Below are 27623 nucleotides of genomic sequence, written 5' to 3' on the forward strand. Positions count from 1 at the left end.
ACCAGAAATGGGCTTCACTCATTGTACCCATGTGGGGATTGGAACCCGGGTCTTCGGCGTGACGAGCCAACGCTTTAACCACTAGGCTACCCCACCACCCTTGTTTTGTTTGTTTATTTGTTTGTTTGTTTGTTTGTTTGTGTGTGTGTTGTGAAACGCCGCACTCAGCAACATTCCAGCTATATGACGGCGGCCGTAAATAATCGAGTCTTGACCAAACATAATCCAGTGATCAACAGTATGAGCATCGTTCAACGCAACTGGGATACGATGACATGTCTCAACGACAAGCATGGATAGCTGAAGACCAATGCTGGGCTGAGCGAAAGGGAAAATATACTTTAGAACTATCAACCAGCCAGAGCAAGCTTATGGGTGTTAACAGACATACCAGTGGTTCAAGGTGGCGTTAATCTCACGTACTTGATGTGAAATCACCGCGAGGACGCTCGCCGGTAGCAACAACAATATATCACTGGGCCTACTTTAACAACTTTGATTTCTATTTGACTTTCCGGCTGCATTTATACAAAAGCATGTTACTGCTGGTCCAGTGATTCCCCATTAACTATCCTGCTAACCCAGTCATCACTCCCAGGGTCAGAGTTTTGTAAACCAGCTATGCCACAATACACTGAGAGGAACAATTATTGAAGGGAGCTAACTCTTCCAGGCCAGAAAAAGTATTGTGCAACCGGTTCTCGGCGAAGCGTGGATTTACGTTGGTTAAGCCGAGTCAAGTGTATGGACGGTAAGGCGTTCCCTGTCAACAACACTCTGGCTGATAATTCTTGCATGTCTGTTATTTACCGCTCGCCGCCATATAGCTGGAATATTGCTGAGTGCGGCGTAAAACTTAACCCACTCACTCACTCATAAGAGAATTTTATTAGTTTGTAATATTGACAAATGATTATCATATCAGATGTCTATGATCTGATTTGCTGACCTTAAATACAACGAAATAACTCATTGAGCCCTTTTGTCTTGTGTGTCGAAATGATTTGTTATAGACGTTTGTGTTTTGCATAAAATATAATCAAATTAACTGTAACACATTTCAAAGGAATAATATTGTTGTCAAGATATTTTTATGGATTAAACTTGTTTTTTTTAATTTCTCTCACCGACTTTTATTTAAATTTAAATTTAAATTTTATCTTTAATCCATAAAATATCTGGACATCAATGTACAACTTCTAAATGCCACTGAAAGACAGAATAATATTGTGTTTTGCAACATGCACGGGCGAAGTTACACTCTCACACACATATGTTCGGTTTCACAGAGGACTGAAAACGCTATGATAACAACTTGTTTTTATTCTTTATACGACGCTTCAAAGCTAATTCTTCCTTCTTTCACCTAAAAGGTCGTATGAATACTAATGAGAAGCTGTTATCCCTAAAAATGTGTCATATATTTATGTTCGTCCAACTTCTAAATTCCAGGAGAGGCGCTATAAAGGAACACAATTGTTTGAAGCAAACGTAATTGTACCTCCTATCAAGGGAGGTAACTCATCCCACCTAGCCTGCAATATACAACTTAACCGTAAGTCGAACACCAGGCAAGTTAGAGCAACGCTTTGTCCCTGAAAATACATAATAATGATAGAAACGCGGAAATTAATTTAAATTCAAAAGGTGCCACAGTGACGTGGGTGATTCATAATCTGAGGAAAATCAAGACTTTCTTCTTTTGGATAACAGTAAATAGAAAACTTAAACCTTTCCGCATCCATAAGAAATCTCTGCTAAAAGCAGAGTCGATTGTACAATTCTGATTATGTCATGATTATATATTTGTTTCAGCAGTATTACAGCTGTACGATGTTGTTTGTAAACAGCCGAGTCTGGGCCAGACAACACAGTGATTGTAACCATGCGATACCGTTTGTTTTGTTTGTCTGACTGACTGACTGAGTGAGTTTGGTTTTACGCCGCTTTTAGCAATATTCCAGCAATATCACGGCGGGGGACACCAGAAATGGGCTTCACTCATTGTACCCATGTGGGGATTGGAACCCGGGTCTTCGGCGTGACGAGCCAACGCTTTAACCACTAGACTACCCCACCACCCTTGTTTTGTTTGTTTATTTGTTTGTTTGTATGTGTGTTGTGAAACGCCGCACTCAGCAACATTCCTGCTATATGACGGCGGCCGTAAATAACCGAGTCTTGACCAAACATAATCCAGTGATCAACAGCATGAGCATCGTTCAACGCAACTGGGATACGATGACATGTCTCAACGACAAGCATGGATAGCTGAAGACCAATGCTGGGCTGAGCGAAAGGGAAAATATACTTTAGAACTATCAACCAGCCAGAGCAAGCTTATGGGTGTTAACAGACATACCAGTGGTTCATGGTGGCGTTAATCTAACCTACTTGATGTGAAATCACCGCGAGGACGCTCGCCGGTAGCAACAACAATATATCACTTGGCCTACTTTAACAACTTTGATTTCTATTTGACTTTCCGGCTGCATTTATACAAAAACATGTTACTGCTGGTCCAGTGATTCCCCATTAACTATCCTGCTAACCCAGTCATCACTCCCAGGGTCAGAGTTTTGTAAACCAGCTATGCCACAATACACTGAGAGGAACAATTATTGAAGGGAGCTAACTCTTCCAGGCCAGAAAGAGTATTGTGCAACCGGTTCTCGGCGAAGCGTGGATTTACGTTGGTTAAGCCGAGTCAAGTGTATGGACGGTAAGGCGTTCCCTGTCAACAACACTCTGGCTGATAATTCTTGCATGAATAATATATACGTCTTGTATCGATCCGAGCTGCACGACGTTCTCCACTAGGTTACAGCTCCTTATCAACACAACCCAGCGAAGGTACACCGGGTAAGAAATTATTTGATTTAGTAGCCAGTCTAATTATAAGATTGCTGAAACTTTTGACTCGTGTTTAGTGTTTGAGTTGGTTTCTTCGAAAGATTGCTTATCTTCTGTTTTCTATATTAGATTATAACACAGTGTATAGACAATCCATTCGGGGTGGATACGTTCTGACTGCGGAAGGCGACACTGATTGCCTGAATGCTGGTGAAGTGTTTACATAGTGTCCTAAGTCATAACAATGTTGTACCGCCCTTCAGGTGTCTCGCCCTTGAATTGACCATAGTGATTTCTACAACACGCCCGGACATATTGCGTATCATAAACAGCTGTTCTTAAAAATCTGCTTCATTGATCAGATTGCACTGTGCACTGACTATACTGATAACGTTTGCAAGCATTCAGGTATTATAGTCAACACTTGTTTTAATGTTTTATTCAGTCATTCATTCACTCGCTTGCAGCATTTATTTATTTATTTATTTATTTATTTATTTATTTATTTATTTATTTATTTATTTATTTATTTATTTATTTATTTATTTATTTATTTATTTATTTATTTATTTATTTATTTATTCATTTATTTATTTATTTATTTGTAGTCTTTTACAGTTAGTAAGACGACTTGAGTATGAATGGATGACGTGGTACAAGAGAGAGAACATGTACTATGTATCTTACATATACCTGCGGTATCTGTGAACCCCACCCCTTGTCACGACCTTTCAACAACAACAAGGGGATCGGCCCGAGCGTGGGTAGAATCCCATTCAAATCCTAGAATCCACCCGTGTTATACATGTTCGATGTCGTGACCAAACCGGTTGGATATAAGACCCATTATACTCGAGACGACCTACCCGACTGGAAATACCGGCACAATCAGAGCATGACTATACTGGGAAACTCTTACACGCCCGACACTGCCCTGTTATTCTGCCCGCCACCCTCCCGCAGAGCTCCACACACCGCGTTTAGTTTAATGTGTCAGTTTGGTTTGTGAGTCTCGTTTAAAGCAGGCTACGGCATGTTCAGATGTAAACAGGGGATTGTCCCCGTTATACCAAAACCTGTTCTGTAATAGGTCTTGCACACCCTGGGAAGTTGTGGAACTTTAGCAATTGTCCTTTCCTTGTACAGCATGAGAGTGGTTCAGTAACGCATGATCATTATACAACCGGGTCTGAATTAGCCTTCCAGGGCCTAGATTTTCGAAGCTCTCTTGGCGCTAACATAGTCGTAAGTGCCATACCTTAACATTAACTTACGACTATCTTAGCGCTAAGAGAGCTTCGAAAATCTAGGCCCACTACCACTACTACTACGGCTGCTACTGGGGCGGTAGGGTAGCCTAGTGGTTAAAGAGTTCGCTCGTCACGCCGAAGATCCGGGTTCGATTCCCCACATGGGTACAATGTGTGAAGCCCATTTCTGGTGTCCCCCGCAGTGATATTGCTGGAATATTGCTAAAAACGGCGTAAAACAATACTCACTCACTGCTGCTGCTACTACTACTGATAGTAAACATCTGAAGTGCTAAGTTTGAGTTTGTCTTCAGCAACCCATGCTTGTCGTTAGCTGCGATCAACAGGAATGGGTGATCAGACTCGCTGAAAGGTTAATACATATCATAAATGCACATGATATTAATCATTGAATTTCCCCTTAACTGTCTTCTCCAGATGCAGTGACTTTCAAGACGACCTTGATATAGGTGGAACATGTCATAGTTTATAAACAAGCAAACATTCTTTTGTATTCGTATATGCTGTAATATCAATATGGATGCTCGCAGAATCATATTAATATTTATGCATAAAACTCTGTAAATATGCATCTCGTGACTTTCATGTGTTTTCAAGCATTCATATATTTATACATAAAGAATGAATGTAGTAGTCTCTAGCATTTGTATGACAATCAGTGTGTTCATGCGCTTTCTCGTATTCATACGTCAAGATATGGCTGAAATATTGCCGATGTGACGTTAAATATTAACTCACTCACTCTCGTATTCATACATTCACTAGCTAGTGTTCATTCATACTATCGAGAATGTAGTATTTAGCTAACATTTCGTGAGGAGATACAAAACATGTCCATCCACCCTTTTACATAGAACAAAGAACGTGGATTTACCCTTAAGGTTAACTAAATACAACGACATAATGAGTGATCCGAATATAATGGTAAACAGGAGGTCCGTGGAGATTATACTGATTAATGCAGGCAGTTGTATGATGGGATACGTTATTTATTCACTACATTGTGCCCTAACATAGCTACATCCATACATCATTCCATCCACACACGTTCCCACACGTTCCCACACGCCCGCACGCGCACACACACATGCATGCATGTATACATACATACATACATACATACATACATACATACATACATACATACATACATGCATACACATACATACATGCATGTACATACATACATACATGCATGCATACACATACATACATACATACATACATACATACATACAGACATACATACATCATACATACATACATACATACATACATACATACACATCGATACATACATACATACATACATACACACACACACACACACACACACACATACATACATACATACATACATACATACATACATACATACATACATACATACATACATACATACATACATACATACATACATACATACATACATACATACATACATACATACATACATACATACATACATACATACATACATACATATGTTTACACTGTTTACATATTTAATGTTTACACTGTTGGCCATTCACAAATTATTTTGCTTTGGGACATACTACTGTTAAGAACTACACGTCAGAACAGATACGGACACTTATTTCCAACAGCAGATAGAGAAATGTAGTTACATAGTTTACACACTGGTCCCCAGATTAGACATCTACCAGAAGAATCTCACACAAACATTCCACATTTTCTTGCTTGGATTTTTAACTCGTTTAAGTACAATGTAGAAAGAAGGCAGTATGAATAGACACCAGCCAAATCTCCAAAATAGAGCGTGACAACTGCAACACAGAGACCATATATTCACGCCACTTTCTCTACCCGTCTTGCATGACCAGTCGACCGATATAACCGGTTTGACTGTCAGGGATGTGATGCTCCGCCTCCGACCTGCTGGATGTAGATAGGGTGTACAGCAGTTGAACTATCTCACTGGGCTGTGAGCGGGTCCTCTGTACACGTTATATCCAGGATAGTTTACTTAAAGCCTAGGTAAGATCCATGACATTACTTACACTGTACTATTACAATGTAGATTGGTCTATTTCTGTTAATTCTACGTTTTGTTGGATGTTCGAGAATGTGTGATTTTCGATTTGTACTCTCTAAGTTTTATGTATTATGTATGTGCTTACTTCAGTATTCATTCTTTAGATAGCTTCAATTGGAAAGGGTTGTACATCTCGGCAGTTCTATGGCGATTGGCAGTATGACAAGGCTCCTTATCAGTGTAAATGGGTGGATGGAAGGGTGGATGGATGGGTGGGTTGGTGGATGGATGGATGGATGGATGAATGGGTGGGTGGGTAGGTAGGCAGGTAGGTAGATAGATAGGGGCCTAATAATAGCTGTAGGTCCTCGTTTGTGATAATGTACGTATGTGTGTGTGAGTGCGTGCGCGTGTGTACAAACAGTTTGTCACATGATATCAGTATCGTGTATTATGACTGTTCAGATTCAACTCTTGTTTTGGATTGAGCAGCGGAAATGGATATACCTGTATTATGTATTGATCAAACAACTGGGATATACCTGTATTATGGCTGTTCCAACAACTAGGATATACCTGTATTATGGCTGATCAAACAACTGGGATATACCTGTATTATGACTGTTCCAACAACTAGGATATACCTGTATTATGGCTGATCAAACAACTAGGATATACCTGTATTATGACTGTTCCAACAACTAGGATATACCTGTATTATGGCTGATCAAACAACTGGGATATACCTGTATTATGACTGTTCCAACAACTAGGATATACCTGTATTATGGCTGATCAAACAACTGGGATATACCTGTATTATGACTGTTCCAACAACTAGGATATACCTGTATTATGGCTGTTCCAACAACTAGGATATACCTGTATTATGACTGTTCAACAACTAGGATATACCTGTATTATGACTGTTCAAACAACTAGGATATACCTGTATTATGATTATGACTGTTCAAACAACTAGGATATACCTGTATTATGACTGTTCCAACAACTGGATATACCTGTATTATGACTGTTCAAACAACTAGGATATACCTGTATTATGACTGTTCCAACAACTAGGATATACCTGTATTACCTGTATTAACTGGATATACTGTATTATCAAACAACTAGATATACCTGTATTATGGCTGATTCTACTAGTTCCTGTATTATGGCTGATCAAACAACTGGGATATACCTGTATTATGACTGTTCTAACAACCTAGGATATACCTGTATTATGACTGATCAAACAACTAGGATATACCTGTATTATGACTGTTCTAACAACTAGTTTATACCTGTATTATAACTGATCAAACAGCTGGGATATACCTGTATTATGACTGTTCCAACAACTAGGATATACCTGTATTATGGCTAATCAAACAACTGTTCTAACAACTAGGATATACCTGTATTATGACTGTTCCAACAACTAGGATATACCTGTATATACCTGGATATTGTATTATGGCTGTTCAAACAACTAGGATATACCTGTATTATGACTGTTCTGTATTATGACTGTTCAAACAACTAGGATATACCTGTATTATGACTGTTCCAACAACTAGGATATACCTGTATTATGACTGTTCAAACAACTGGGATATACCTGTATTATGACTGTTCCAACAACTAGGATATACCTGTATTATGGCTGTTCAAACAACTAGGATATACCTGTATTATGACTGTTCCAACAACTAGGATATACCTGTATTATGACTGTTCCAACATTATGACTGTTCTAACAACTAGGATATACCTGTATTATGGCTGATCAAACAACTGGGATATACCTGTATTATGACTGTTCCAACAACTAGGATATACCTGTATTATGACTGTTCCAACAACTAGGATATACCTGTATTATGGCTGATCAAACAACTGGGATATACCTGTATTATGACTGTTCCAACAACTAGGATATACCTGTATTATGGCTGATCAAACAACTGGGATATACCTGTATTATGACTGTTCCAACAACTAGGATATACCTGTATTATGACTGTTCCAACAACTAGGATATACCTGTATTATGACTGTTCAAACAACTAGGATATACCTGTATTATGACTGTTCCAACAACTAGGATATACCTGTATTATGGCTGATCAAACAACTGGGATATACCTGTATTATGACTGTTCCAACAACTAGGGATATACCTGTATTATGTATTATGGCTGATCAAACAACTAGCTGGGATATACCTGTATTATGACTGTTCCAACAACTAGTTTATACCTGTATTATGACTGATCAAACAACTGGGATATACCTGTATTATGACTGTTCTAACAACTAGGATATACCTGTATTATGACTGATCAAACAACTGGGATATACCTGTATTATGACTGTTCCAACAACTAGGATATACCTGTATTATGACTGTTCCAACAACTAGGATATACCTGTATTATGACTGTTCTAACAACTAGGATATACCTGTATTATAACTGATCAAACAGCTGGGATATACCTGTATTATGACTGTTCCAACAACTAGGATATACCTGTATTATGACTGTTCCAACAACTGGGATATACATGTACTATGGCTGATCAAACAACTGGAATATACCTGTATATTACCTGTATGACTGTTCCAACAACTGGGATATACATGGCTACTCAAACAGCTGGGATGTGTAATGGCTACTCAAACAGCTGGGATATACATGTGTTAGCTACTCAAACAGCTGGGATATACATGTGATATTGCTGATCAAACAGCTGAGATTTACATGTGTATCAACGGAATAGAGAGATGTGATATACCTGATTATGACTGATCAAACAGCTGGGATATACCTGCATTATGGCTGATCAGACATACCTAAGCCTCACAAGCACTAGGCTCCGATTTAAGCTTGGGAGAAATCATGATCAAGAAAACGAGAAGTGCCTCGCATGGCATGTCAATTAATCCCGGAACACAATAGTGATAATCACTCAAATGTGTAGAGCAGGCCGTGCATGTACTGCAATGACGCATTCAATTCAATCACAGTATCGGTGTGGAATGATTGCAGTAAACCCCTCACGAGGATAAACGAGTACCCGCGAGGTATAATTATAGAGCACAATAAACAATAGTGTGTTGAGTTTAGGTTTTTAAGGTATACTTCCTCATACTACCAGGTATGTTGACCCGCATATCTCCACATACTGTCACACCGTGTGTATGTGTCTATGTACAATGTACAAGTGTGTATTCATCCCGGGGGCTATCTATGTATACATTAATGTGTCTATCTATGTGGGTATTAATGTTTCTATCTATGTATACATTAATGTGTCTATCTATGTGGGTATTAATGTTTCTATCTACGTGTACATTAATGTATACATTCTGTTCATCTATGTGCACATTAATGCGTTTATGTATGTATACACTAACATTAATATGCTCATTTATGTATACATTAATGTATCAATGTATGCAATTTATCCATCTATCTATACATTAATGAGTATTTCTATGTATACATAAATGTGTCTATGTATGCACTAACAATAGCATGATCGTCTATGTATACATTAATGTATCAATGTATGCAATTTATCCATCTATCTATACATTAATGAGTCTTTCTATGTATACATAAATGTGTCTATGTATGCACTAACAATAGCATGATCGTCTATGTATACATTAATGTATCTGTGTATGCAATTTATCCATCTATCTATACATTAATGAGTCTTTCTATCCATACATAAATGTGTCTATGTATGCACTAACAATAGCATGATCGTCTATGTATACATTAATGTATCTGTGTATGCAATTTATACATCTATCTATACATTAATGAGTATTTCTATGTATACATAAATGTGTCTATGTATGCACTAACAATAGCATGATCGTCTATGTATACATTAATGTATCTGTGTATGCAATTTATACATCTATCTATACATTAATGAGTCTTTCTATGTATACATAAATGTGTCTATGTATGCACTAACAATAGCATGATCGTCTATGTATACATTAATGTATCTGTGTATGCAATTTATCCACCTTTGTATATATTAATGTGTTTATTCATGAAAACAATAACGTGCCTATCTATGCATACATGTAAATGTGTTTCTGCATACATCATAGTGGGGTGGGGGTGGGGGTGGGTGGGTGGGGGTGAGGGTACATCAAAGCCAAGAAATAACCTGTGGCAATTATTCAGATTCCCATTTTGGTGTAAGAGGCAATTAGTGGTGAAAATTATGTGTATGGATGACTATAAATCTTTGATGACACCAGGTTTTGCGAAACACGTGAGCAATAGGGTACCAAACACTCGCCACTCGAGAAAAATGTCCGAGAATAGAAGCAACACATCAAACAACAACTCTACATTGGGCGTTGTACTCAACGACTGTCTATTATATACAGCATTCCAAAACTATGAAAAGGAATCAGTGATGTGTTCAAACACATTTCGTCAGGTAACCGTGAAGGACAGTCATCACGCAGGTTCATCTAAGTTATCATTATAGCAGAAAACCTGATAATTAAGATACCTTATCAACGGTTCCGAAACCGATGTGGAATAAAGCAATGGAACAATTGAATTCTGGGTGTAACTGTGTAATGACATATTCCCACAACTGGCAGTATCATTACTCGCATCAGTTCAGAAATGTGGGGCAGTGATTTTTCGCCTTCCACCTTATCATTATTTTGGTTCTCCATCTATCACACATCAAAGAAATTACAACGTCAACTCGTCCCAGTTCAACAACCAGTATACGTTGTTAATCACAGTTGCGGGATACAGCTTTTTGAGAAAGTGGGCATTCTTCATTTTAATCCGTTTTCACGAGAGTTCAGTAGTCATTTAATAAACCTTCAGGACAAAAGGGTGTGCGCACCCATACAAGTAGTGGTTAAAGCGTTCGCTCATCACGCCTAAGACCCGGGTTCGATTCTCCACATTTGTACAATGTGTGAAGCCCATTTCCATGAAGCTGGGAAATCGCTAAAAGCGGCGTAAAACCTAACTCACTCACTCACTCATCAGATATGTCAACAAGGAAAGATTCTACAACGTTCCTGTCGCCACGTTATGAATGATGCGTGTCTTGATCCAACCGGGTGTGCTTTTATTAACCTAAATATCTTGATTCGTATACAGTTTCTCCTTTAAAATATCCTCTGCGATATAAATAAAAAACACTAATGTCCCTTGTGTGTATGAGGAAATAGTGGTAAGGGTTGACTGGGAATCGTGAAGACGCCCGTCCAAGTGCTGCACGTCAAATATCGATAACAATATCCTTAAGCCGAATACGTGATCGATTTTCGATCATTGACTCTGGCGTAGCTCCAACAAACAATGCCTGGGAGGTTGATGTGGTGCAATCAGATCAGTTTAATTCATGTCCAGCTTTAAATGCAGTTATGTCACAGACGGGTCACATCCGTGACGTGTTTCTGTAGATGAGTGTAATCCCACAGTGATCCATGAGGGATTAGTTGTTTTGTTGTGGATGTCAATACACAGAAACTAATGTTACACGTATCATTGTATAAAGTCTGCAGGCCTAGTCGGCTGATTCTGAGGTACTTATTTAGTCGTTGTGTTGGTCGAGTAATTGACCAGCAGGTGCGTCAAAGCATGAAATATTAAGTTATTTCAGAGCAGTATAATTATTTTTATATAATTTCAATATTCACAGGACATATCTATTAAAGCAGAGCATGCCATTATGAACATAACATATGGTTCTGTTTATATATAAATCACTGTGAAATATAAATGACATTTCCAAAACGGAGGGACGGTGGGGTAGCCTTGTGGTTAAAGCGTTTGCTAACCTTTTCTAAAAACATGGTCATCTCTATTTTTAGTGTTCAGTTCAAAGATTGTCATCTCTATTTTGCCTTTTACGTAAACGATATTCAGGGGAAAATATATAATCGAACCTGGTTATTCCCTGACGTTGACGTTTATGTTAATGCTATTACATGCCCCGGTCTTTTCCCGTGCATTTAAGGGGTGGTGGGGTAGGCTAGTGGTGAAAGCGTTCGGTAGGCACGCCGAAGTCCCGGGTTCGATTCCCTACATAGGTACAATGTATGAAACCCATTTCTGGTGTCCCCCGCTGTGATATTGCTGGAATATTGCTAAAAGCGGCGTAAAACTTAACTCACTCACTCACTCACAAAAAGATTAGATCAGTTGTATCAAGATTTATGTCACCATATTTGTTATGTAAAGTACCTGTTTGAGTGATTTGTCCCTGTGGTGTAAAATCACACCAAACAAGAGACATCGTCTTCAGAGTATAGAGTACTGCATTATTACTTATGTCTCCATCGATAGGAGTTATGAAATATGAATTCAAACTATAATAACATGTCAACATTAAGTCACATCTATGAGTAAATGTTTGTACGGTTCTACCGGTATATATTCAAAAGCAAAAGTTACTTTAACTTTAAATGTTCTTATGAATGTGGAAAGGGTTTTGAAGCTTTATTTAAAATTATAATAATACAGTGTATTTGTAGAGCGCTAGACTCCATGCACTAGTGCATGCTCAAAGCGCTACAAATGTGTTACAATCTGATTATTATTACCCTGGATAACTTAAGCTGCCTGTGAGGCGCTAGAAGGTTATAGTCACACGACTTTATCCCACCGGGTACCCATTTTTCTGCTGGGTGAACAGAGGCAACTTTAAACAAACTCACTTGCCTAAAGTGAGACCACATGTATCACATGTGCTTCGTTGTGGGGCAGGAGTGAAGTCCTAGAAACTCTCAGGAATCATAGTCCAAAGACATTTGAAAACGAAACTGAAGTTTATTTCAGCTGAAAGCAAACCGAATTTAATACACTTTTGTTATTATACTGTTTTTGAACATTTAAAAAAATTATATTTCTTTTTAAATTCAATAACTATTGAAAATATTGTTTTGATCATGTTTACTATGTGAAGTAGGCAGTTTGTATGCAACACAATAGTTATAGGACACTGTGTGTAAACTCGAATCAAACGAGAGACATGGGCACTGGACACTACATCAGGAACTGCTATCATTTTCACTTCAAGTAGCAAGTACTGAGTCAGTTAGCTGTCTGTTTACACACTGTCAAGAAACCACTAACATGTTGCGCAATATCAACTCCTACCGCGGTATTCTTCTTTTCATCTCAAGGGAGTGGTGTGACTGAATTCGGGAGTCGATGTCAATGTGAGCTCACGTACATTCCTTTGGTCGATGTTTATTTATCTAACAGACAGACCCACATATGCCTAGGGTACACCCATTTCAGAACTCCGCTCTTAAATGAAAGAACTGAGAAAACAGGTGCTAGTTTATTCTTTAATAATTACTGATATTCGTATTTCTTACGCACGATACAAGTGGGTTACACCTTCACCTTCCCCATTGAATAGAGTCTAGGAATGCCACAGGATCATGAACAAGTAAAATAGACGACGTGGATACAGAAATAACTTGTGGGTTTATCCGGATAAATACACCATCTTATTATAGGGCTGAGCCGTCGAAACAAAAGACGAGGAAGAGCGTTTTCTTTTTTTTTTCTGTACAAACTTTTGAGTACCGTGTAGAAAGGCCTAACAATAGTATTATTTACTTGTCATGAGCCAACTCGTATGCTTACGCAATAGTTAGGCTGTTGTGAAGTGTAACCCGACCTTGACCGGATGCATAAAATGAAAAACTTACTTAAAGCACTATGGGTTCGAACGTTTACAAAATATCCAATATGTGTCGAGTTATGATTAGTCCAATGTAAACGGGGGGAAAATACCTTACTGAAAACCAGAATTGTGCTGGAAAATAGATTGCATCCTTCATATGAATCTGAATCACGACTTTATGATCGTTTGTTTTCTACAAATTTGGTTCGAAGTGTTTCCTTCAAGAAGGTGCTGGACATGGATGTGTGTCCAAACCAGTTGGTCCTGTTTACAGACCACGGGTCACACCTGTGGTGAAGTGAACCAACGTTGCAATTGGTCGTGGAGAGAAGACGGATCAGCAGACAGTTCAGCTTCCAGACTGTTTAGATATTTGTAAGGCTTGTTCTTTATATACAGTGAGTCAGTAAGTTTACGCCGCACTCAACAATATTCCAGCTATATGGCGATGGTCTGTAAATAATCGAGTCTGGGCAAGACAATCCAGTGATCAACAGCATGAGCATCGATCTACGCATTTGGGATACGATGACATGTGTCAACCAAGTCAGTGAGCCTGACCACCTGATCCCATTAGTCGCCTCTTACGACAAGCGTGGGTTACTGAAGATCAATTCTAACCCGGATCTTCACGGGTTCTTTATATAGAAGTAACAAATGTTGTGTCTCCTCGGCCATTTAACTTCAGAATATTGTCTGATTACCCATCGGTTAATGGGCACACGGTTGGATAAGATAGTAATTTGATAGTTAACCTTGTGCTTCTTGGAGGGACCTATATGTAATACAGTCCCAAAGAAAATCAAATGCAATTTGATCCATTTACCGAGGTATTGGAGATGCTTCGTTTGTGATCTTTGGTCAACAAAATGCCAGCCGTGTGAATGGTTCTGAAAGTTTCGGCAAAGCAATGAAAGTATTCCACATGTGTCCATCAGCTTTAAGCCGGAAAATCACAATTGAAAGATATATACAATACTCATCGACGGAGTACTGAGATACAGCGCACCTAGGTATTCAAACACTGTTTACTTGCTTCTGATATGTGTGTTGGGGGACATCATTATTGTGCATACACGAGAGAGGCACGAGCGCGTTCCGTCGCACAATATGTACTCATTATACATGGGTGTGTAACACAAGTAACGTAAGGGCGTTGTCAGGTATAACATGAGCCCCCGCTCTACAGGTGTTTCTGGCAGGGACGTAATCTTCCACCATATCAGACCATCATGTATTTACAATGGTTTGTTCTACACTGTATTACTCATTGGGTCATTTGTAATATATCTGTTTTCAACTTATACCAATAAACATTAATGAGCATGTTCGCGTATATCATTCACAAGAATAATGGCAAATTCACCCAAATGTTTGTACTGTATCAATATATACATACACATACACACACATACATATATATATCTTACTGCCCCTTTCCAGAATATTTACTTTTTACCAATTTCGATTTAAAGTACAGAGGATTCACACTAGGAGGTATCTTGTACATGTACGATTTAACTGTACTTCATTGTACAGTTCACTCTATGTTGACCGAAACAGATCCCCTATCAATGTGATGGATTCATTTTAATTTATGATCATGTACTATGTTATAATTATTAATTATCATTATTTTCCATTTTATATCACTTTCATTTCGCTTTTAACGCAATTGTGTTTTTCGTATTATTCATGCAGTATATCAATTGAGGCATATGCAGTGTAGCGGTAACATTAGGCCCATGTTTCTCTACCTGAAGGCTCTGACCTCCCTCGTAGTCGAACGTGCTGGTGACCTATTTACATATGGATCATACTAGTTCAATATTTACAAAAGGCAAAGACTGAATAGGTGTATGCCTTGCGGGTAGATAAGCCGTTCTAGTGAACGGACAGTCGTTTTATATCTAGGTAAAGGTGTTTTGTCGTGTGTTGAATATACCAAGCATGTTTAGCAAATATTCGTCAAGAAATCGATATGGACCAATGTTCGTTAATACATTTATGCATTGTAGATGTTGATATCACCTGGTTTTATATACACTGAAAATGTTGTATACACTGTAGATTAACATGGGGGCGAGAGCTTGTGATCTATATAACACAGATGTTGCATTAAAACGTTCACAACTTTGTTTGAAAACGTTGTTTATGCTCACCCATAGATACCTATTCTACCACAATTCCTGTTGATCTCTTTCATCATGTGTATGAGTCGGACTTGTTAACTGACTTGCAGCATCTGTGAAGTTGACCAGGACGTTTAAGATTCAGATAATTTGAACTTTACTGAGAAAGATGAAAGAATGCATGTCAACTTTATCTTCGTGTCAAATATTGCCCCAATCCTGGATGTTCACATTTCACAACCTTTAATGCACAGTGAAACACGTTCTGCGAATATTCAAAGAGCGTCAAATTATTTATACATCAAAGTTCTTTGATTATGATTACAGTAGTAAAGTTCCAAAACGTCTTGTGGAAAATACGTGGAGGGCACTACCAGATTTAAAACATCCATGACATAAAATGAGTTCTCATGCCGTCAAGGATTTTCACTTACCACATATGTTCCTGTGTGTTTTCAGGAGAGCAACTCACGTTGCATGTGTTTGTGACGAGTCCCACGGGTGGGGCAGGATGTGTCAACCGTTATCGTGAAAACCTGGTTTCATTACTACTTAGTGATTCATACATATGATTGTGCCATAGCAGAAACAGTACAGTTGACTCTTTCAATAGCAATGGGTTTAGTCGCTTCAAGTGATATGTCTGTTCACTGATTCATCATCTGATAGCACTGAGATTTCCCAATCGTACTTCTTTAAACTCTACCTCGAGTGTAAATCAAATATAGACTTTGCGTTTATGGTAATCAAATTATACAAAACACACTTAGTAAGCAAATACACATACACGAAAACTGGTAAACACAAAATTGAACATTGAATCTTAAAGACATGAATATATAGTTTGGTCTTGTAATTTTTAATGCTTTGAAACTCCCGTTTACTCTGTAGATTAAAATATCATATGAGTATGAGTATAAGTATGTGATTTCTTGTTAATGAGTTTCGTTCAGGTACACTTATTGCCAAACCATCCAGAAGTTAGCACAGCCCCAGGAAGTCGCCTGTGTGCATGTGCTGAGTACATGAGATGTAATATCTATTGGTTGTGTTTTCACACTGCGGCGAGGAGGTAGAATATCCCTTTGCTCTTCTTCATCAGTAAACTCAGTGTTTCTGGAGGGTTTGCGACGCTCTGTTATCCGCGATTCAAAAGACTGCTGGTGAAAAACACTCGGTCAGTTAAGTACACAGGTATTATCGATGTATTATCTTCGTGCGACATCTTACCATTTGTATGTCCCTTATTAAGTTTCAGTCCTGTCTTACTGCTAAGTACTACGTGTTACAAATTTCGTATTGTGAAATCATTGACATCTGTATCAGATATTAAAACAGGTGTTTCGAATGCCGTATTGTGAAACCATTGACAACTATGACATGCTAGAACACGTGTTTCAAGTGTCGTATTGTGAAATCACTGTTGTTTATGACAGATGTTAAAACAATTGTTATTTATGACAGATGTTAAAGCAATTGGTACTACCCTGATATGACAATAATGGCAGTAGCGTCTAATGTTTGGTCTACCTGACCAAAACTACAAGGAGGAAGGTATCATGTGTATTAGTGGCACGGTGACAAGATACATGGTATAGGTGGGTAGACCTTCAGAAACAAGACAATACAAGACACTGTGGCGTTCATGTGGGCAACAAGTTTCATAGTTTAACCTTACAATTCGCCTTCATCAACAATTCAGCTAATTCTTCTATGTATTGAACCATGTGTATATAGTTTTAAGCCGTTTTAGCAATACTCCAGTAATATCAGAAATGGGTTATGTGGGGAATCAAACCTGGATCTTCGTCGGGACAAGTGAACGCTTTAGCCACTTAGCTACCCCACATTAGTACTATCACATTAAGCATATGCTATACGCTATAGGTGCTATAACAATAAAGAGTCTTACTATCACTGGTTTACAAGTGCTCTTTTTTTTATCGAATTTTGTAACACGCCATTTTCAAGTCATATATTATTATCTAATTCAGGGAAAATACTTATGTGTGCGCATCTGTCGTCTTTGGATGAACCTACACATTTCAAACTTATTAAACAACGGTTGCATACACTACACCTTTCACCCTTGTACATTGCAAAAAGACTCGTTACTAAATTTCAGCTGAATAAGCATTTCATGACTTGGGCGTAGGCGATAATTTGACTGTATTGTTATATGTTCTTAAGTGGTACTTAGGTCCAAATAGCAATACCCCTATTGCGTTGCTATAGCAACCAGCTGCTTGAGCGAGCACAAGAGTGATATTTATCGCATATTTCGTCAGGAAAAGGCTGTATTTCAACAAACAAACACCACAACGCTGTCTATATTGTATTCGATGTGACACTAATAGGTTCGTAAAGTATACAGGATTAGCATGAAGGGGAGTATTCCGAGTGCAGCTTGCCTAATTCGATCCAAATAGGCTATGGATGAACTCATAAGACTGCGCGAAACGTATATAACACATTCACTCCCAGTTCGGTAGTGGTCGTGCCCTATCAACTTCATTGTGCCTGTCTTACTTTACAAGAAGTGCAGTGACTAGCTTCTGACTCAGGTCGCTATTAGGTCTTCATCCCACAAATGTACGTTTCAATAGAAAAGATGAACATTATTGTTCAGTTTGGTTTTCAATGAGGATGAATTTGAGATTTAAAAGACTATCGGTTAAACACTGAATGTTTGACCCGTAGACATAATTAGTTTAAGAAACATTTATGTGTGAATGCTATATGAATCAAAATGCAAACAACTCTTCATTTAACCTAGGTCACTCTTTCTACGTCTCTGTTGCCACTGCACCTCAACATCTAAGACTTTTACACGTTCATGTGTTTCATATTACGTGTACAAGACATACATTTATAGAGTGAGTGAGTGAGTTTGGTTTTACGTCGCTTTTAGCAATATTCCAGCAACATCACGGCGGGTGACACCAGAAATGGGCTTCACGCATTGTACCCATGTAGGGAATCGAACCCAGGTCGTCGGCGTGAACAGCGAATGCTTCAACCACTCGACTACCCCAACGCCCCTGCAAAGCTTTTAAACATTTTACGTTATACTTGGCAGTATTATATGATGTGTTATTTACAAGTTTGCCTTGGTTACAGCTCACCAAAATGGCGTTCGGCTGCTGTGGGAAGACCTTCACTTGTCTCTTCATCTTCTTCAATGTCATATTTGCGGTAAGTTCAAATATAGCTTCTTGAAACGGAATTTAGAAGTTGTTATACTGGAAATTGATGGTCCTTTGCTTGATAACGGTTGTAGTTTTTAGACCGAAACGTTGTACTCAATGTATTGAATAAGCTGCATCTTCACGGAATCCATCTCCTTTGTCCTAAGATTCACATGAATACCATTCACAATTTACTTGAGGATGTTTATATTAAAACATAAGATACACAACAGCGTCGGGTTTTGTTTTCACGAAAACATATCCCCAAAACCATGCATGACCCTTTGCAATTTTTGACTTAGTACAATAATCATAAACTTATCAGCTTCTGATGTGATAAGAACAACGTTTTAATATCAGTTTCATTACTTTACTGATATTAAACTATTTAACATCGAAGAAATGAGGGCATACTAGGAGTATCAGCATTATGATATCTGTGACACTACAACGGGCGTTTCATATCTTCTGGTGCGATATTCCCGACATAGTACTTGTTACGTCAGGTGTCATATTCCATGTTAATCCAGGAATGTTGCAACGTATGACCATTGTACTCAATGGGTCTATTTTCTTCCCTACGTGCAAACATTCTGTGTTTCATGTTACAGATTGTCGGTTTAGCCACTGTTGGGTTCGGAATCTTCCTCAAGGTTCACCCATCAACTGCCAAGCTGCTGGACCTGGTGGAACTGGGCCAGGAGACATCGGTGTATCTCGCCAACAGCGCCTGGATCATCATTGGCTTCGGTGCCCTGGTGTTGCTGGTCTGTTTCTGCGGATGTGTCGGAGCTGCTTCCAAGAACAAGTGCATGCTGGGATTGGTACGAAGAAAAGAACACTGTTTGCAAATATTGTACATCTACACATTTACTAATTAAGAAAGAATAATGTTAGATGTGGCATAATTTTCCCTTTTTTGTGCACGTGGTGTTCGAATACCGTATGGGACATTTGAAATGATTTATAAAATATAACGTTATAACTTACACATTATTATATGAGTATGCAATACAATCAAACACCGATGTTGTCTCGAAGTAAGAGTTTAGTCCCTTTATATTCATTATGCATTCGTTTATTTTTACCCAGTGTTATGAACATGGAAATAACTAATGAGACATGTGGACATCTGATGACTGTTTTGCTACGTGAAATATCATTTTAATTAAATCTATATTCCGTCATTCGCTCCTAAAACTATACACGTGTAATTACATATACACGTTATAATTCGATCAAATGTTGACATTCAAGAGGAACACTTTGTTTGATAACGGTCGGTGTAGGATCTACACCGAAAGATCGCATCTATTGGATTAAAGAAGTTGTCTATCCATAAAATGTTTTCCTCTTCATCATACCAGGTTCTAAATGTTGACATTCAAGTTAGTGATCAACAGATTGACATTGCGTGATAAATATACATTGCAAGATTCTTAATTAGGGTACAATCGTTGGTTGACATAAGGATATTAAACTTCGATTTACAAGAATATAATAAATACATGTACTAGTTCTTTGTGGGTGTATAATTTTCACGTAACTTGCTATTAGAGGGGTATATTAAGAGAAAGTGGTACGTCAAACACGTACTATCGCTCTTATGGCAAGATGATGAAACTGGGCGTGGCGAGATGATATAACTTCCATTTGCAGTCACTCATCCGATGATAATGGTATATGTGTTATGTTTCAGTACATCATCTTTTCCATCATCATCGTCATCGGAGAAATAGCAGCATTTGTTGTGACTATCTTGTTCGTTGTACGGGTAGGTGTTGCAAACATCCTAGATAAGAGATAGCGTGATGAATTTAATTCAATTGCGTAGAGTCCACGTGGTTGCTTTACGTTAGTTAGGGATGTGTGAAAGATTATATAGATCTCAAACATAGTTATCAATGGATAATGGATACCTTTTAAAATGTGGGTACAAATCATGTATGTATGTATGTATGTATGTATGTATGTATGTATGTATGTATGTATGTATGTATGTATGTATGTATGTATGTATGTATGTATGTATGTATGTATGTATGTATGTATGTATGTATGTATGTATGTATGTATGTATGTATGTATGTAAATACGTATTATGTATGTATGTATGCATAGCATGCGTGTGTGTCTGCGTGTGACATTTCAGTTTATAAATTGCAAAAAGACAAACTAAAACGTTGACCCAAGATTGATAGGTATCATCTTTCCTCTCAGTCTGATGACGTAGACGCTTTCCAAGGCTACATTGGGAAAACCTTGGCCAAAGAGTACCGACCCGGAAGAACCAAGTTCACACAACCCTGGGATTACGTTCAGGCAACGGTGAGATCATCCCCAGTAGTCAGGGGTATTTTCTGCTACAGCGAGATACTGACCTAGGCACACACACATCATCAGTTGTTTATGTTGCAATTACAAGAAACAATGTGTTGATGTTGAAGCAACGAAACTGATTTCTGCATGTGTAGAAGTCATGCTCAACAAATTCTTTCAAATAATGACATATCAATCTGTTGCAGGTCACATATTCTGACACAAACCATGATAGACTCTCCAGTATTATGTACACGTAATCATAATGTAAATGAGCAACATAAGCATTTAATTTGTTTCTTCATTGTTGTTTGCATTTATGTATCATGAATATTCTTCCGTAGAAGTTTACAATAAAGAAGTCGTGTGCCTCTTCCTCATATATTTGAAACTTGTATTTACAGTCCGTACTTTTGTCCTTTACAGTTCGAATGCTGTGCTGTTTCCAACTACACTGACTATGCTCCTGTCTACGTGAATAATACTATGGTAAGTGCCTAATGGCAAGCTGGTTTTACACAGCTCATGTACCATGCAGTTTTGAACAATGAGACACCAACTATAACGCGCGATGAGATACCAAAGTTAAGACGCTAAAAACATAAAGATGGATTTGGGATTTGAAACATGTGAGGGCTTGAATATTAAAGGATTGTACGATTGACAAGACAGTATTTCCACCATGGTATTTTTTTCAACAATATATAACCCGTTGATATCGATTGAACGGTCCCAAAATAGTTGTATCAAATTACCAAGTAATACAAGACATATCTATGCGTCTATATTTGTTTCTAACGACTTTTGTGGCTAATTCTTGTCCCTTCACGTCTTAACTTGGCCCTTCACGACTTTCCGTGGCTGGTTCTTGCCCCTTCTTCTTGTTAAGTGTAAAAGGGAAAATATTTTATCTGCAAAGCAAACAAAAACTACTAAACGTTTCGTAGTACTTTTGACTGTAAGGGTCAGTTAAGCTTGATTTGTTTGTTTTTTAAATCACTATGAAAAAGGATGACACACCAGATGTTCTAGAAAGTCATAACACAACTGCAGATTACATTTTTAAATCATAATCATTCTATTTGAATTCAGCGAAGAGCTTTTGCACTGAAAATACGTGGGATTTATACCTAGTGTAGGCTACTATGTTTTGTTGATTCCTATGTGATATATCCACGAGCGTTATAAATAATGTCTACAAAAGATCGTCTCAATCTAAAATATCCAGTTTCTAACAGGTTGCTAAATGGTTAAAAGAGTACAGTTCGTCTAATTTTATTCACGTGTCACCTGTTGTTAAGCCGTTAAAACGTGCTTGATTATATGAGCTACCTGTACCGTGAATATTCACAAATGTATATACCAAAACCAGTATTGTACTACAATTTAAAACGTCATTTTATTCAGTTTTGTATAACTGCTTAAATGCATGTATGTTAAATTGTGGAAATAACAATGTAAGATAGTACAGGTTGAAGCTATCTTGCCTCCTTTGGTGACAACCATAACGCCTCATATACTTAAGATGCCGTCATGTGTATGTGACGGCGTTTTGGTACAACATTCTATTTTCTCAAATATGTAATGATATAACAAAATATGTAAATAAGATAAGTTGAGTGAGTTTAGTTTTATGCCGCACTCAGCAATATTCCAGCTATATGGCGGCGGTCTGTAAATAATCAAGTCTGGACCAGTGATCAACATCATAAGCATCGATTTATGCATTTGGGACATGATGACATGTGTCAACCAAGTCAGTGAGTCTGACCACCTGTTCCCGTTAGTCGCCTCTTACGACAAGGATGGTTTACTGAAGATCAATTCTAACTCGGATCTTCACGGGTCTGAAATATCTAATGAGATACGGGCACATACGACAGACGTAACATGTTTCGTTCCTATGGCTTTTTCCAGGAGAAGGTACCAGTTACCTGCTGTAAGTTGGGAGGAGAGAAAGATCCGGATGACCCAATGCCAGTGAACAGACAAGCCTGCATGATAGACTCAATGAGACCGGACCTGACGAAAAGTGACAATCTTCACGTGAGGGTAAGACATCTCAAGGGGTTTTTTTGTTTGTTTTTTTTAATAGACGCACTTACTTGATGCTACGCACACACCTGCAAAAATGCACGTAGAACATGTTCACACGTATACCTATAATGTATGATGGTACATATCACGTACACATACATATAGGTATATACATACAATAAAATTAAGGCCACGTATATAGCGCTGAACTTCATGCCGCACTGGCATGCTCTAGTCCAATACAGCATCATGAACATTATTACCCCGGATAACACAAGCTGCCTGTGAGGCGCTAGAAGGAGAAGAGTCATATTATTTATCCTACCGGGTACCCATATTCTGCAGCGTGAACAGAGGCAGTTTGAACAAACTCACTTACCTAAGATGAGATCACATGTGCTTCGTTGTGGAGCAGGACAGAAGTCCTAGAAACTCTCAGGAGTCAAGCTGCCCAACACGGCCACCCATCCACGGACTCTCGGTGACCAACGTTGCTGAATTGATTTGTGCCCTGGTCTCTATGCACAAAACAACACACCATCATTTAGAACAGATAGTACCACATGAGCGAATGTGTATACATAACTCCACATGAATTACCATGCACGTGTATCTACATGTAAACTAAAGCAAATAAATGCCGTAGACGGCTCCCATATATATGCACATAACACTGTGTATGACATAGAGGTACACAATACACTGGCGGTGGGATGGCTAGTGGTTACATTGTTCGCTCGTCACGCCAAAGACCCGCATGGGTTCAATGTGTGAAGCCCATATCTGGTGTCCCCCCGTGATATTGCTGGAATATTGCTAAAAGCGGCGTAAAACTAAACTCACTCACATTATACAAGTGGAAAGTGACATAACGGTACACTACGGAACACTTACCATCTGTACCATACAAGTCTGAGATAAAGTTTAAGACATTTTGGCACAGTACTTTGAGTATAGTATATAGTATAGTATACGGAGCATAAACTGCAAGGAAATTCCAAAGTCATGCATGTCTCATGCGTTTACACTTTGGAGCGAACGAGCACGGGTATGGCGCTGCTGAACCTAGAGCCCCTAAGTAGGGCGAATCTAGGTGGAATTCGAAGATAATGTTCTATTTTACTGATATGGCTCAGCACCACGAGTGATGGTGATGTATTTTGAGTGTCGATGCTAATAACCCGGTGATCATTGCAGGGCTGCTTCCAGTTGTTGAGGGAAACGGTAAAGGATTACAGCGTTGTACTTCTCATTGTTGAGGCTGTCATCATTGCCATCACAGTAAGTATATACATACAGTATAATGTAACATAATCGCCAGCACATAAAGTCAGTCGCCTAACCCGCTCAGCCACTGCGACTTCCACAAAAATGAAAGTCGGACAACTGTTAGCTAGACTGCGGACTTTTCTGTACCCCTCTGAGAAGAGGAAGTGTGGAAGTCGCGGTGGCTAGAATTTGGACTTTACAAAGAAAGTGTAATCCAAAATATAATATATGTTACAAAACCAAAATTATATCAGTGAGATATTTCAGGACACGTGTGTAATAAACATCATAATGTTTATAACTATTTTTTCAGATAATTGGGATCATTATTGCTGCGTGTATCTGCAGAAGAGGAAAAGAAAAGGTCTGATCTCTTCAAATCACTTTCGAAGACACAATGTTGTTGTGTTGACAGCATCTCACACTATGTAACATACTGCGCCTGACCAAAAGTTAGTTGAGTGACGGGCCAACAGCTTCATTGAATTTGGTCCTGTCGTCAAATATCTCGAGGGATGTTCCATAAGTTTCCAATCATGAACAAGAAGCAAAAGTTTTCAGTTGAATGAGGTACGATGTGCTTACACGACACATTGATGTAGAAATACTAGTAGTATGAAAAATTTCCAATACATGTATATTTCAGAAGAATAGCTATAGTTAAATAAACTTCACCTGTGTTTGTTTCATACTTTAATGCAAACGACGTGCTAACTGCAGGTATGTTCATGACCAGAAACTAAATTTAACTGATATTGCTGTGACAATTGAAATCCGACATCACAAGTACTTTATCGTATATTTCTTTTGTATCTAGTGAACCTATTCTCTTCAAGAATACATTTTTTATATTAGCGTCAGCCAATTCTATTTGTAGGCCCAATTGTATGTATTTACAGAAAAACATTTCTTGAACGACAGCCGATTATATGCGATTCGTTTATGTAGATGGTATTTTAGTAACTTCACCAAGCCACTGATTTCAAACTGTCAACACTTTAACTTAATTCTAATGGTACGTAAAATATAATCAGCATCACGTTATCACATTTCCAACAGAACAATAAATTCACACATGTGTTCTTGTATATGTACTTGTGTGAATCGTTTTGTGTTTTATTGCTTGTTTTATTTACAATATGCTGCATCAATTATTTTACAGGTACATTTGAACATAAATTCTAATTTGTCTTTGACCTAATGACGGGAATGTTACAATATTTATACAAAATATATGTTTTGTGTTTTATGCACATTTGACTTTTACTTTATCGTTTACTATGCTGAAAATACTCATCAATGAGAAGTTCCTGTGGATTTTGTTACATAAAGATTGGTTGCTCATTCCGTTTTTGCTGTATTCCTTGTGTATTGTAACTTATGTTTATTTTGAAAAAGAATAATAGTTTTGATATGATTAATATCGTTAAAAACACGAATCTTCGGTAGCTGGTACCTTGTACATTATATAATTGCAAAGCCAAACTAATTTGATCAAATTCAATGAAGTCGCAGAAAATGTTTCCAAAGAACAACTTGATTATATCATTTCCTTACTATGCAAATGCTTTCGTCACACAGACGTTTTGTTGAACACGGCTTCGGGGAATAGTTTAGAGCTCTATTTCCTATGTATAACATTTACGTACCGTTTATAAAACACACGTGTATATAGTGTTTTTATATTTACAATAAAATATGTTTCTTACATTTTGTGCATGTTGTGACTTGTATGAAGTATCATGAATACAACAGCATTATTGGACTTCATGTCGATGATCCTTTTCACAGAGTATGAACTTGCGTGAGCGGGTCGACTTAACATCATCTGGGAATAGTTTAACAATACCGTTCATTTACATTTACATGAGTGTGTGAGTTTAGTTTTACGCCGTACTCACCAATATTCCAGCTATATGGCGGCTGTCTGTAAAATATCGAGTCTGGACCAGACAATTCAGTGATCAACAGCATGAACATCAATCTACGCAATTGGGATACGATGTCATGTGTCAACCAAGTCAGCGAGCCTGACCAGTCGATCCCGTTAGTCGCCTCAAGCATGGGTTACTGAAGATTAATTCTAATATGGATCTTCACGGGTTACATTTACATGATTACTATGGGGATACACTTTTTATATATCCAGGACCAAAAATCAATCAGATCAATCTAAAAGCGTTAAATATCGTAAGAAACCCAAATAATGTAAATGCAATATGTAATATTCAAATGAATTTTGTTTGTGGCGCAGTATGTATGTTCACCCACATTTTACACGTGTTGTACCGTTGGCCTCATGGACATCTATACGGAATAAATGATGATGAAACACAAAGTAAAAACTCGTTTCGTCGTAGATTCAAATACTAGTACAATCGGGTCGTACATTGTAAGGGGAATAACTCGGTACGTGTTAGCGTTTCTCACACACGAAGTTCTTAAACTTAGACATTGTATGTGCAAGGACCGACAATCGATTATTACACTGGTGGCTTACTTTCTTAAGCCGTTGTTGTGTAAGCCATACACATGCGTCACGTTTACAGTCTGACAATAGTTGTACAATAGTTTCTCTTATACTTAATAAAGTGTATGAAAGCGTATTATGTAGGTGCAAATAAATCATGCAGATCTCTTGGAAATGTTGGGATACAATTCAACTCAGGTAGAGATCATGGCGAAAGGGACAAAACATCACGTAAACAGTGCCAAGCGTTTTTCAACACATGTGGAGATCGTGTAATCAGGGTCAGGTGACAATCGACACATGTAAAGATCGTGTAATCAGAGGACATGTGCCGTTCGACACAAGTAGCGATCGTGTAATCACGGGACAGGTGACAGT

At 38.1% G+C, this 27623-nt stretch overlaps 1 protein-coding gene across 2 annotated transcripts; it reads left to right on the forward strand.

Annotated features, from left to right (window-relative positions):
* The first annotated feature begins 2699 nt into the window (after window positions 1-2699).
* Window positions 2700-26483, forward strand: LOC124262243 (CD82 antigen-like). 2 transcript variants are annotated; one of them, XM_046696727.1, is made up of 9 exons: window positions 2700-2862; window positions 19083-19157; window positions 19762-19974; window positions 20850-20924; window positions 21371-21478; window positions 21896-21958; window positions 23387-23521; window positions 24704-24787; window positions 25089-26483. In XM_046696727.1, exons 2-9 carry the CDS (start codon window positions 19092-19094, stop codon window positions 25143-25145), a joined length of 801 nt encoding a protein of 266 aa, XP_046552683.1. In that variant the 5' UTR covers window positions 2700-2862; window positions 19083-19091; the 3' UTR covers window positions 25146-26483. The 2 variants fall into 2 exon arrangements, with proteins under 2 accessions (XP_046552683.1, XP_046552682.1); XM_046696726.1 differs by lacking the exon at window positions 2700-2862 and adding an exon at window positions 5992-6122.
* Window positions 26484-27623: the final 1140 nt, after the last annotated feature.

This window comes from Haliotis rubra, unplaced genomic scaffold (genome assembly GCF_003918875.1).
Source record: "Haliotis rubra isolate DU_JTF1 unplaced genomic scaffold, ASM391887v1 Scf83, whole genome shotgun sequence".
Lineage (NCBI taxonomy): Eukaryota > Metazoa > Mollusca > Gastropoda > Lepetellida > Haliotidae > Haliotis > Haliotis rubra.

Bases quoted from the DNA above. Each gene is read 5' to 3' on its own strand.
- LOC124262243 (XM_046696727.1), top strand. From the start codon at position 19,092: ATGGCGTTCGGCTGCTGTGGGAAGACCTTCACTTGTCTCTTCATCTTC. The intron at 19,158-19,761 runs GTAAGTTCAAAT...TTCATGTTACAG, and splicing joins TCTTCAATGTCATATTTGCG to ATTGTCGGTTTAGCCACTGT. The intron at 23,522-24,703 runs GTAAGACATCTC...TGATCATTGCAG, and splicing joins GTGACAATCTTCACGTGAGG to GGCTGCTTCCAGTTGTTGAG.